At 47.4% G+C, this 13,322-nt stretch overlaps 1 protein-coding gene across 10 annotated transcripts in view; it reads right to left on the bottom strand.

Moving 5' to 3' along the window:
• ITSN1 (intersectin 1) overlaps positions 1-13,322 on the bottom strand; it is a 244,199-nt gene that overhangs the window by 7,098 nt on the left and 223,779 nt on the right. For 7 of the 10 annotated variants that reach the window (XM_055567642.1, XM_055567634.1, XM_055567638.1 and 4 more), the window contains 6 exons: positions 12,383-12,550; positions 8,283-8,495; positions 6,155-6,276; positions 5,068-5,150; positions 4,662-4,745; positions 2,715-2,919 (listed from right to left, as the gene is read on the bottom strand). In XM_055567642.1, coding sequence (XP_055423617.1) covers positions 2,738-2,919; positions 4,662-4,745; positions 5,068-5,150; positions 6,155-6,276; positions 8,283-8,495; positions 12,383-12,550 — 852 coding nt within the window. In that variant the 3' untranslated portion in view covers positions 2,715-2,737. Of the gene's footprint in view, positions 1-2,712; positions 2,920-4,661; positions 4,746-5,067; positions 5,151-6,154; positions 6,277-8,282; positions 8,496-12,382; positions 12,551-13,322 lie in introns of those variants that run through there. The other 3 variants (XM_055567645.1, XM_055567643.1, XM_055567641.1) reach the window with 3 other exon arrangements.

The following is a 13,322-nucleotide window of genomic DNA, read 5'->3' on the forward strand; positions in this document are numbered from 1 at the left end:
TGGCTTTTCTTTCAAGGTTTAAAACCTGGGAACTTTTTCTGGTGGACGATACCAGTGCATGTCGCCCCTTGTACATTTCAGGAGTAACCTCTGAAACAAGAGCTACACTAGGGTTTGCAACTGAAACTCTAGTGGCGCTGCCACTGTGTCATGGTATTTCACTATTTTAAAAAAAATCCAGCCTCACGTCTTTATTTATCAGAATAAAAATTGCCAGTGAAGCACCATGGTTAAGAGTCCAGACCTGAGTCACACTGTTCTTAGTCAGTTCAGTTCAGTCACTCAGTCATGTCTGACTCTGCGACACCGTGGACCACGGCACGCCAGGCCTCCCTGTCCATCACCAACTCCCGGAGTTTAGTCAAATTCATGTCCATAGAGTCTGTGATGCCATCCAACCATCTCATCCTCTGTCTTTCCCTTCTCCTCCTGCCCCCAATCTTTCTCAGCATCAGGGTCTTTCCCAGTGAGTCAGTACTTCGCATGAGGTGGCCAAAGTATTGGAGTTTCAGCTTCAGCATCAGTCCTTCCAATGAACACCCAGGATTGACCTCCTTTGGGATGGACTGGTTGGATCTCCAACGGACTCTCAAGAGTCTTCTCCAACACCACAGTTCAAAAGCATCAATTCTTTGACACTCAGCATTCTTTATAGTCCAACACTCACATCCATACGTGACTACTGGAAAAACCATAGCTTTGACTAGACAGATATTTGTGGACAAAGTAATGTCTCTGCTTTTAATATGCTATTTAGGTTAGTCATAACTTTTCTTCCAAGGAGCAAGTGTCTTAATTTCATCCCTGCAGTCACCATCTGCAGCAATTTTGGAGCCCAGGAAAATAAGGTCTGCCACTGTTTCCATTGTTTCCCCATCTATTTGCCATGAAGTGATGGGACCAGATGCCATCATCTTAGTTTTCTGAATGTTGAGTTTTAAGCCAACTTTTCACTCTCCTCTTTCACTTTCATCAAGAGGCTCTTTAGTTCTTCTTTGCTTTCTGCCCTAAGGGTCATGTCATCTGCATATCTGAGGTTATTGATATTCCTCTGGGTAACCTTGATGCCAGCTTGTGCTTCATCCAGACTGGAATTTCTCATGATGTACTCTGCATACAAGTTAAATAAGCAGGGTGACAATATACAGCCTTGACGTACTCTTTTCCCTATTTGGAACCAGTCTGTTGTTCAATGTCCAGTTCTAACTGTTGCTTCCTGACCCGCATATAGGTTTCTCAAGAGGCGGGTCAGGTGGTCTGGTATTCCCATCTCTTGAAGAATATTCCACAGTTTGTTGTGATCCACATAGTCAAAGGCTTTGGCATAAACCAATAAAGCAGAAATAGATGTTTTTCTGAAACTCTCTTGCTTTTTTGACTATCCAATGGATGTTGGCAATTTGATCCAACTGCCTTTTGTTCCTCTGCCTTTTCTAAATCCAGTTTGAACATCTGGAAATTCATGGTTCACATACTGTTGAAGCCTGGCTTGGAGAATTTTGAACATTACTTTGCTAGCGTGTGAGATGAGTGCAATTGTGCGGTAGTTTGAGCATTCTTTGGCATTGTCTTTCTTTGGGATTGGAATGAAAACTGACCTTTTCCAGTCCTGTGGCCACTGCTGAGTTTTCCAAATTTGCTGACATATTGAGTGCAGCACTTTCACAGCCTCATCTTTGAGGATTTGAAAGAGCTCAACTGGAATTCCATCACCTCTACTAGCTTTGTTCATAGTGATGTTTCCCAAGGCCCACTTGACTTCGCATTCCAGGATGTCTGGCTCTAGGTGAGTGATCACACCATCGTGATTATCTGGGTCATGAAGATCTTTTTTGTATAGTTCTTCTGTGTATTCTTGCCACCTCTTCTTAATATTTTCTGCTTCTATTAGGTCCATACCATTTCTGTCCTTTACTGAGCCCATCTTTGCATGAAATCTTTCCTTGGTAGAGTGTTCTGGTCATGCTCTAACACTTAGCCAGCTATGTGACCATCTCTGGCCCATAATTAATAGTAAATAACTCACAATGAACTAATTCATATGAAAGTCCTATAAAAGACAAAAGCCACGTGGAGCAATTTAAGCCTTGCACAGATCATGTCTGCATTGAACCCTCACTCCTAGCCCTCAGTTATCCTCCCTTGAATATAATCAAGTTGAGGCCATAATCTTTAAACTTACTCTCTTATTTTTATTGGATTGAGGAAGATAGAGACAAGTGTCTTGGAATCGTTGGCCAGACCCATTTTTTTTTTCCAGCTTCAAGCAGACACAGGAAGTTGATTGGAGGAATGATGCACCCAACATAATTTCATTCCTTTGATTAAGCTGAAATGTCGCCCGAAGGGCATTGATGAATTCTGCCACATTGTTTGTGCACTAATGCTTTTCTTGCTCAACTGGATAGTTTTATCTGTTGTCACCAAAGCTTTTAGCCAAGGACTAAAGAATGAGGCTGAGGCTTTGAGGGTACAGCCCTCTGTGCAGGTATCTGCTTTAGGGAAGCATGGGACCATGACCTTTGTCCCAGGGAAGCTGGACCACTCTAGACCAAACGCGCTTTGTCCACCTCCTCTGAAATGCTCTGGCATCAGTGAAAGCCTTTTCCCAGGGGAGGCCAACCTCATCTCTCCAGCAGAAAGCCCAGGAAATTCTGCACAGCAAGTTCCCAGGTAGAAAACGCCTATCCATGAAAGCCAAAGGGCAGGGACGGGGCAGGGTGCCCAGGGCCACTGTCTACTCACCATCTGGCGAGAACTGGTCCCTCTCAAACACGGTGATGCACAGCACCTCTTGCTCCAAGTCTCTGATGAAGAACTGGCAGTTGGAATTCCACTTGGGATTCAGAGTGTCCTGGATCGTCTTGGTGATGTGACACTGGGAACCCATGGTCACCTCGCAGTATGGGTTACTCTTCCCTGGAGGGGACAGAGCCTGGCTCTTCTGGGTGCCTGTGGCACCTCTTCCCTCTACACCCCTCATTCCAACCCCCTCCAATGCCATGCTTAAGATGCAGCATAAGATAGAGAATCCAGAGGAAACCTTACATAATCCAGCATCCTAAACTACATTAACACTTAAATATTTATCACACTTTATCACATAAGTGGGCTTCAAAACTAAATCTTCCCTGTCTCCTCACTTGAGCTTAGATTGTGTCAAATCTGCAATCACCCCTCAGAATCTACAGGGATTAGGTCCTCAACCCCACAGATACACAAATCCTCAGAGGCTCAAATCCCTTATATAAAATGGTCTAGCATAAACCCGCCCATATCCTCCATCCACTTGACATCATCTCCAGGTTATATATAATACCTAATACAGTGTAGGGCTGTGCTAAGTCGCTCAGTCGTGTCTGACTCTGTGCGACACCATGGACTGTAGCCCACCAGGCTCTTCTGTCCATGGGATTCTCCAGGGAAGAAGACTGGAGTGGACTGCCATGCTTAGTCTCCAGGAGATCTTCCTGAGTCAGGGAGCGAACCCATGTCTCTTCTGTCTCCTGCACTGGCAGGCAGCTTCTTTACCACTAGCACCACCTGGGAAGCCCATGGACAGCAGAGCCTGGAGGACTACAGTCCATGGGATTGCAGAGTTGGACATGACTGAGCGACTGAGCACACACACAGATAATTGCTTTACAATGTTATGTCAGCTTTTACTGTACAGCAAAGTGAATCAGTTATTTGTATACATTTATCTATCCCCTTTTTGGATTTCCTTCCCACTTAGCTTACCACAGAGCTTTGAATCCTCCCGGCTTTAAAACAAATTGGCCCCTAATCCTAAATTTCCTTCCACGTTGGGTTATTCCCATCCACTGTTTTGCCTTCCAGAGAGATCTGAGTGGCTGCCCTCTGACAACACAGTCAACCCCTCTATCTGTAGATTCCATACCTGCAGATTCAACCAACTGCAGAGCGAAAACATTTGAAAAATGGAAATACAGTGAAATTCCTCTGTAAATAGTTGCTGGTGTGTGGCAAATTCAAGTTTTGCTGTTTTGAAATTTCAAAAATGTTTCCGAATATTTTCGTTCTGCAGTTAGTTGAATCTGCAGGTGTGGAATCTACAGATACAAGGGGGCTGACAGTGTTGTGAAAAGGCAGCCACTCAGCTCTCTCTGAAAGGCAAAACGGTGGATGGGAATAACCAAGTCTGGAAGGAAATTTAGGATTAGGGACCAATTTGTTTTAAAGCCAGGTGGACTCAACCCTCGGTGGTAACCTAAATGGGAAGGAAAGCCAAAGAAGAGGGGATAAATGTATTCATGTAACCGATTCACTTTGCTGTACAGTAGAAACTAACATAACATTGTAAAGCAATTATCTGTGTGTGTGCTCAGTCACGTCCAACTCTTTGCGACCCCATGGACTGTAGCCTCCAGGCTCCTCTGCCCATGGGATTTCCCAGGCAAGAATACTGGGTTACCATTTCCTTCTCCAGCAGATCGTCCCGACCCAGGGATAAAGCCCAAATTTCCTGTGTCTCCTGAATTAGCTGGTGGATTCTTTACCACTGAGCCACCTGGAAAGCTCCTAAAGCAACTATCATCCAGTAAAAATTAATTTTAGAAAATAAAGTAAAACCAAGTGGAGGAGATGCAGCAAAGGCTTCCCCCACTCACACAGGCTAGAGGGGTTTCTAGGGCCCTTACCATGGGAGCGACAGGGTTTCAGCTCAATGCCTTCAACCACGTTCACCATCAACCTTCCGATGCCTGTGGCTCTTTGGGAGCGGACTGTGATGGGACAAAAAACAACACAAAACGCTCCTGTTTAGCGTTCGCGGTATTTCCAGCTTGCCTCGTGATTTATTTTATGCCACTCTTCAAGAACAAGTCTCCCCTTCCTCCCTTAAACTCTTGCTTCCTTGATCCTGGAATCCGCCCTCCATGTCTCACCCCATACCCTGCCCTCCCTCTTCCACCTGCCTCCACCCTCAGGCTGTCCTCAACCCCCAGGTCCACCTTCCAGCTCTAAGGGTTCTGGGCCTGGCCAGATGGCTCTCTGCCCCCCAACTCTGCGGGATTCCCAGGGCCCTGCTGCCCGGCTATGCATTACCCAGATACGCCTTCTCCCGCTTCTTCTTCTCTGTCTCTATGTAGAGTTCAGAAGCTGCTTTGATTTTCTGCACCCAAGCAGTCCTTGGAAAGAAAGAGACAGAACTCAGGTGTCAGGTCGGTGCCAATTCAGTTTCCAGGACTCTGCTTTGTTCGTTCGATTTTTACAATAAAGGCTCAGCATAGAGAGTCTGGTTTTATGTCACATGGCCCTAAGGATAATTTCTACCATTCATAACAAAGGCACGAGTGATGTTTTTATTGATTTGCTCCAAACCTGGGTTTGTGTCCCCATGGAAGGACATCTACAATGATAAACGCTGTTGCTGTCTTGCTCACAACAGCTCCTCTTCTTTCCTTACTGAAAAACATCACAAATTTGCCTGATCCGAGAAGGCTAGAAGGATCTCTCTCACTAAACCATCCAAAGAAAGAAACAATTTTCCAGATAAGCAGCCACTTTCTGTGAAGGAGCAAATGTACACTGGGAAAGCATCCTGGCGTGATTTTGTTCTTTTCCATTTCTCTGAGAACCATATGCATGATGACTTTAGCCAATTTCTTGCTTGGCACAAACGCTCTTGGAATGTTGTTGGTCTTGTGTCAAGTTCACCCTTCATAAAAATAATCTGTTTCATTAGGCTCCAGGGCAGAGCCCTGATTAAGGCAAACCTGCCCTCAGCTTCTAGGATCCAGGATGTCTGTCCAAGGGAGCCAGACATCAAGGGGGTCAGGATTGGAAGGTCCTCTATCCCCCGAATCATTTTCCTATTAGTTTCTGCCACCTGGGAAACTTTGGGAAACGGGAGAGCCTCCATTATCTCGAAGAATACTGAAAATTGCTGTTCAAAAAAATTCTCAAGCCAGATTCATTTCAATGTATTTCCTTTTGAAAAGTTAACTTTTGAAAGACGCTGGAAAAATGAACTAAGACCACTTCACTGCATGCCCCACCCCGACCTCCAGCCAGATGGGATGGCGCTGCAAGTGAGGGGATGTTGGCACCCACTGATTAATTAACTGTCCCACATCCATCCTACACCTGGTGGAACCCAGGTGCCCAGGGCCAGGGAGGAGTGGGGTCTTACCTTTCGTTTATGCTCTCTGCTCGGAGGGTGTAGACTCGGTCGATGTGAGAAATGTGGAAGATGGGTTCATCCCCAGAAGGGTCAGTGGGCAACTTCACTAGAACCTCATTTAGGAAGATAGGCTGAAAAATAATGCATGGGCATTACAAGACCAGACTGGGGCTCTGTGAGGACGTGTGTGTGCTTATGTGCACATGATCCAGTAAACTAAACTGAAGATGAGGGGTGTGTCCGTTTGTGTCTAGGGGGTGGCGGTGGTTTCAGTAAACCATACTGAAACAATGATTTTATTTGGAATGATAAGTGACTCATTGGAAAAGACCCTGATGCTTGGAAAGATTGAGGGCAGAAGGAGAAGGGGACGACAGAGGATGAGATGGCTGGATGGCATCACCGACTCAATGGACGTGAGTTTGGGTAAACTCTGGGGGTTTGTGATGGACAGGGAGGCCTGGCGTGCTGCAGTCCATGGGGTCGCAAAGAGTCAGACATGACTGAGCGACTGAACTGAACTGAATAAGTGTTAATATCAATTTTCAGATAAATGGAAATTGTAAATATGGATTCCCCCTCACCTCCATTTTGCAGGTACTTTTTTTCCCTCATCTGGCTAAGGTATTGTTTCCCAGGTTTCTACTTGTGAATTTTTATTTTTACTTCCCCACTTTTCATACTGAAGTCTTTAGAAGGAAGTTGATATGGGCAGCAGCCTACACTTAAGGAGTGCTCTGCTACAAACATCGACATACAGGGTTTTATGCAAAGATAAGTTTTCAAATGAGTTGGAGAAGTACTAGAGTGATCAGTAGGCCGGATGGTACTGCAGGTATTTCTAAAGTCCTCCAGAATAAGAACGGATGAGTTTGTTTTTTCCATGGTATATCCTAGTCAGCAAACAATCTCCATCAACTTTAGATGTATTATGTATTTAGAAAGTGTTAGTCTCTCAGTCGTATCTGACTCTTTGCGACCCCATGGACTGCAGCACGCCAGGCTTTCCTGTCCATCACCAACTCCTGGAGCCTATTCAAACTCACGTCCATTGAGTCGGTGATGCCATCCAACATCTCATCCTCTGTCATCCCCATAGCCTGCCAGGCTCCTCTGTCCATCGAATTCTCCAGGCAAGAATACTGGAGTGGGTAGCCATTCCCTTCTCCAGGGGATCTTCCTGAACCAGGAATCGAATCCAGGTCTCCTGCATTTGCAGATGGATTCTTTACCATCTGAGCCACCAGGGAAGCCCCCATCAACTCTACCTCCAAGCAACTCCCTCCAAGTTGTTCATACAAAGCTGCTAGTGACAATCTACATAAGTACATTGTTATTTTTCCCGAAAGAAGACTAACTGCTCCTTCAGAGAAAATTCTTCTGTGAAAACACCCCCACAGAGATAAATTTAGAAAAACAATACCCTATGACACGAAAACACACAAACACAGCCATACACACAGAAGCAGACCAAATAAACAGCTCACGAAAACTGTCTACACATGGACTATTTACATCTGCTTTTGTTGGAATAGATGAGGGGCACAGATGTTCCAAGGCATCTTGAGAAGTTTGGAGGGAGATCTGGGAATGTTTGGGAAGTGGACGCTGAATTTCTAGTCTAGAGCTTTCCCACGCCTGCCTCATCGGTACAGTGGACTGTGAACCCCATCAAGACAGGACAAGCCTTAGTCACATCCAAGGGGACCCACAGCAGCCGCTTGGCAGCTAATAGATGTTTGTCAATTGAACTGAGTATTGTTCTTTTTCTGATGGGTTCCCATGGTGGCTCAGTGGTAAAGAATCCACCTGCCAAGCAGGAGACATGGGGTCCATCCCTGGGCCCGGAGAAGGAAATGGCAACCCACTCCAGTATTCTTTTCTGGGACATCCCATGGACAGAGGAGCCTGGCAGGCTATAGTTCATTAGATCTCAAAAAGTCGGACACAGCTGACCAACTCATCACACACGCACCTTTGCTGATCACTGCTGGACCCGTGCTTGTGGTCCCCCTAAACCCTGCCTCACCTCCTCTGTGCCACAGACCCCATAGCCCGCTCAAACGCTGACTCCCTTTAGACATGGTCTCCTCCCCTCAACATCAAACCTGATGTTGCCGTCTAGAGTTGGACTTACTGTTTTGTACATTTTATACTGCAGGTTTGATTTGGGGCTGAAGACTTTGTCGGTGCCTGAGGAGCCCAGGGGCTTGATGATTTGGGTCAGCAGCAGGAAGTCATTGAAGAGGAAGCCATACAGCTCCTTGTTGCTCTTGGCCTTGTAGAGCTTCCCACTGTGCAGGAACTTGCGCGGCCCCAGGCAGTTGGTCACGGAATTGAACACAAGTTGCTGAGGAAGGGAAACAAAACCCAAAGAAGACACAGTGGAGTGAGGTCGTTTTTTTGTTGTGGTTGTTTTTTTGTTCGTTTGTTTTTTCGCATCTGAAAGCCGTGGGCTCCATCAGAATCTGAGGCCCGTATCTTAGGCTCAGATCGAGGACAGCTTTGAGGACTTCAGGCGGGGGCTTTGGGAGCCACGAAGTTAAAGGCGTGGTTCGGGAGACTGCATGCGTCAGGATGAACCCTGGCTGTGACTCCTAGTGCCCTTCCTTGAGGTCTAGGGTCTCAGGGTGACTTTTTTCCTTTTTATTTATCGGGGAAACAGGGCAGCAGGAAGAAAACCCTCCATCCTGGATGAGCGCACGCTGTGTGCAGGCTGGTCCGCCGGAGGCGGCATGAGCCGGTGCCAACCACGGCCCACACAGGCTCAAAGGGTCGTGCCTGCTGCTGGAAACAGCGCGCCTCTCTCTGCACAGTTCAACAGGACAAACGCCACTGTCCAGGGCGCGGCGTGAGTCCAGGCCCCTACCGCGTGGGTGGGCTGCCAACCGCGGCGGTGCTGGCGGAGGCCTCAGAGCCAAGCAGAGCAGAAACTGTGCTGCGCACGTTGGAGCTCACCCAGCTCACTGCTCCTGAGGACGGGGAGGGGACGGCTGTCTTCCTGCCACCTCCCAAACCTTGGAGACAGCTCTAAGCACTGAAATGCAGCTCTGCTGCTCACCCCTGGATGCTGTCATCCTTGCTCTGTCACCCCCCGGGCTCTGCCATCCCTCTGGGCTCTGCCATCTCATGTTCTTTCACACACACACACACACACACACACACACACACCTGGTTCTATCATTTCATGCTCTATCATCCCCCCTGGGTTCTATCATTTCCCGTGAGCAGGTTCTCAAGGGGCAGAGGGAAACTGTAGAAGATATGACCTCACTAAGGACCCCCTTCTGGCTAGCGGAGGAGAGACTGAGGGAGGGGAAGGCCACAGCACTGCCTCAGAAGCAATATGATCGAGGAAGGAGTCAGACCTTCGGGGTTTCCACCTGCTCACACTTGGGCCCCAAGAGTACACTCCATCCAGCAACCTTCAAGGCTGAGGCTGTCCACAGCTATGAACCCTACACATCTCCTGAAGAGTATTAATGAAGAGTTTACAACACATGTCCCCCCATGTTGCTGGCTACCTGTCTGCCTCTAGTGTGGAAGAAAGAATCAACAGCGCCTCTGTGACCAGAGGCCTATAGGCCTCAAAGGAGAGTGGCCACTCCAGTCCACTCTCAGGTACAAGGAGGAATGAGTGCCAACAACCTCCCACCAAGGTCCGAGGGAGCCCGAACAACTGAAGATGACACCCCAAAGGGAGCCTTCCAAGAGTGGGCCTCTGAACAAGAGCCTGGAGGTCAATCCAGTCCTTTTTATTTGCCAAGAGGGAGTTCAAGCCACTTGGGGCAATGAATCCAGTGAGTCACTTGGATGACGTAGAGGTGGTGTGGTTTCTTACTCAAAGGTCAGAGCCTCCAATTATTCAGGCTGACACCCAACATATGTGAATTGGAAACTGTCTTTATAGTTCTTGATCTTAAGACAAGAATGCCAAAGACAGCATTTATGTGAAACTTAATCACCGGTGTATTCTTAGATCTGGGCCAGGAAATGGAAGCCAACATGCCTCGTTCCCATGACCACGAACCCTGACCATACAGACAAAACAGACCTTACAGGAAGCTGGTGTACAATAGTCAGGAAGGACTGGTCACTTAAGAAGGACAGCAGTCTATTTCAAAGAGGGGATATACACCACAGAAAGCAAATGACAAGAGTTTATTTTATTCTTAAGGTTTTGTGGGGGCATTGGCTGTGCCTCAAGGCAGGTGGGGTCTTAGTCCCCCTAAATTGGTGCCCCCTGCAGTGGAATTATGGTGTCCGAACCGCTGGCCTTCCAGGGACGTTCCTATTCTTGACGTTTTATAATGAAGACTCAGGCCTCACTGAGTCCTGTGCCTGCAGCCACGAGACTCAGGGAAGGGCCCCTTTAAAAGTACACAGTGCGGGGAATTCCCTAGCAGTCCAGCGGTTAAGACTTTGCACTTTCACTACTGGCGCAGAGTTGATTCCCTGGTTGGGGAACTAAGATCCTACATTCTGCATGGTGCAGCCAAAAAAAAAACAAAAAACCACAGAGAGAGAAAGAAAAAGATAAGAGAACATCTTTTAAAAAAGAAAAAGTGCACAGTGGCCCTTCAGCTCAGCAGATCCAGGAGCAGTTCAAGTCCACTGTCTTCAAGATCACCTTAGTGCTCCTCGGAACGACGCACAGTCCTTCCCTGCCCTGTCTTCAACTTGCCTTAAAGCCTATTGCCTGTGACCTTCCATTCCTCACCCATGCCCCGCGCAGGCTGAGGCCTCCACTGAAATGCCCTCCCCTGGATGCTTTCCTGGGGAGATAGCTTCATCCTTGAACACACAGCCAAGTCTCACCTTCTCAGCCTGTCCCTGAATCCTCCACGACTCTTCCTTCCTCCTCGTCGAGTGTCCAGCAGCACTTGGCACCCGGATCTGCCTCATCATTTCTCACATAGGACTGCAGGTTTCTTGAGATGGGGTAGGTCCCATCTCACTGATTTTCATGTCCTCAGTGGTTAGTACTGAGCAGCGTTTAGTACCAAGCAAGGCACATGGGCCCGGTGCTCAGTGAACGCTTACTGAATAAATGAATGAATAACTGAGCCAACCAACCAGTGACTACCCCTGGACCACATATCAACACAGTTCTGAAATGGGAACCCACATCCATCACCTTGGTTTCCACATGGCTGCTTCCATAACTTTGCTTATCCCACACCTACGTTGAAGGGGGACAGGAGGTAGGGCAGGGAGGCAACAGTGGGGTAACTTCCTCAGGTAGGGAATGTCTTAGATGCTCATAAGAAGAAAAGAGTCATGGGGAGTGTGGGTAAGGGAGATGGTCTGCCTGGGCATTTTGGTAAATCCTAGTGAATTGTGTAAGTACATGAATGTGTGTGTATGTGTGGATGGGTGGGTGGGTGGGTGTGTACAAAGAGAGAGAACAGCAGAGTGGATGTGACTAAGGGAAAGATTAGGGTCAAGAAGAGAATCAGATACTATAAGAGGGTATTTCTGGCAGTATCATGGACTTAAAGACTGATTCAACCAATGAAAAATGTTAAAATGGAATAAAAAATATAGAACTGTACTTTTTAAACACAAGCAAGCTGGTAAAATAAAAATAAAAGCAAAAACAATTTGCAGAAGCAGAAAATGGCATGGAAATATGAACCCAGAAAGATAAACAAGCACCAAAGCTGGCTTTATCTTTGAGAGTCTTTCTTAAATCTGGTGACCCTGAGCTTCCATTTTAAAGGCTATTGGGGGGAGAAGGAGAAAACAGATATATCTAGTGTCTGCATGAGGTGAGAGACTTAACAGGAGATCCCAGAAAGCTGTATCACAGAGGAAGAATGACAAGTAAACTCAGTAGAGAAGGGAATAGCAAGAAAATTTGCTTGTTTGTGAACTTGGCTTAACCAACCAACCACGAGGTTGGTTGTGATTACCGAGAATTCGTAACCACAATACAGCTCTCACACAAGTTTAAAAATGGCCATTTGTGAAAGGAACAAGACAAGAAAAACCAGTAGGTTAGAGAAATAACTAGAACTGCTGAAAAGGCAAAAGAAAACAACTGAGAACAAAAAATAAAGAAAAGAACTGAAATTAAAAACTTGGTAGATGGCTTAAACAACAGATTAGATGCAGCTGGAGAGAGATTAGCAAACTGGAGGTTGCAGAAGAGGACGATTCACAATTTCTCTCGTCCTCCTTCTGGCTGCCTGCCGAGACTCAGAGGGGTAGCCCAGGTCCCACCTAAGGTGTTACCTCTGACAGGCCTTCACACAGTACGTGGGCCTGGATCCACTCCAGTCGGTCCGAGTTCTCCTTCTCCCGCACCCCTTCGTTCACCTGGGAGCACAGCTCCTCTGCCTTCTCCAGGGCGTGCTTCAGGTGGCTGTGGTCTGGGTGGTTTTCGGGAGTGTTTTCCAGGATCTACATCAGAGAACAGAAGACAGTAGCCTTAGGCAGCGAGCGGGCCTGGGGTTCACTGTTCTGGAAGGCTCGCCCCAGCAGAGACAGGGCTCTGCACAGACCTTTCCTAGACACTGCCACGTGTTTACAGCTGCAGCTCTGAGCACCCACCTTGGCAACGACATGGAGAGAGAAGGCCACTCTTTGTTGGCATGGGACCCCTATGGGGGCAGGGGCTGCCAGATTATCTATACTTGGGGTATGAGGAGGGCGGCGGCTGCAGCAAGGGCAGTATCACACCCCATATGGATCCCTCCAAGGAGAATCATTCTTCCCTGAGTCCGTGCATAGCTGCAGGCATCTGTGTACGTATGGAACTTCATGCTAGTGGGTGCATCGGAGCTAAGGTGCATTTTTCTGAATGAATCATTCCAGACCAGCAATTAAGAGTTCAGTTCTAGAGCAAGAGCTTCTGGATTAAAATCTCTGCTCTGCCACTGACCAGTCATGATATGGGTCAGACACATAAATGTTCTGAGCCTCATTTTCTTCATATGAAAAATAGGGGTACTACTAGCACCTCCTTTGGGCCTCCCTGTAGCTCAGCTGGTAAAGAATCTGCCTGCAATGCAGGAGATGCTGGTTCGATTCCTGAGTCAGGAAGATCCACTGGAGAAGGGATAATCTACCCACTCCAGTATTCTTGGGCTTCCCTGGTGGGTCAGACGGTCAAGAATCTGCCTACAGTGTGGGAGACCTGAGTTCGATCCTTGGGTTGGGAAGATCCCCTAGA

This window comes from Bubalus kerabau, chromosome 2 (genome assembly GCF_029407905.1).
Source record: "Bubalus kerabau isolate K-KA32 ecotype Philippines breed swamp buffalo chromosome 2, PCC_UOA_SB_1v2, whole genome shotgun sequence".
NCBI lineage: Eukaryota > Metazoa > Chordata > Mammalia > Artiodactyla > Bovidae > Bubalus > Bubalus kerabau.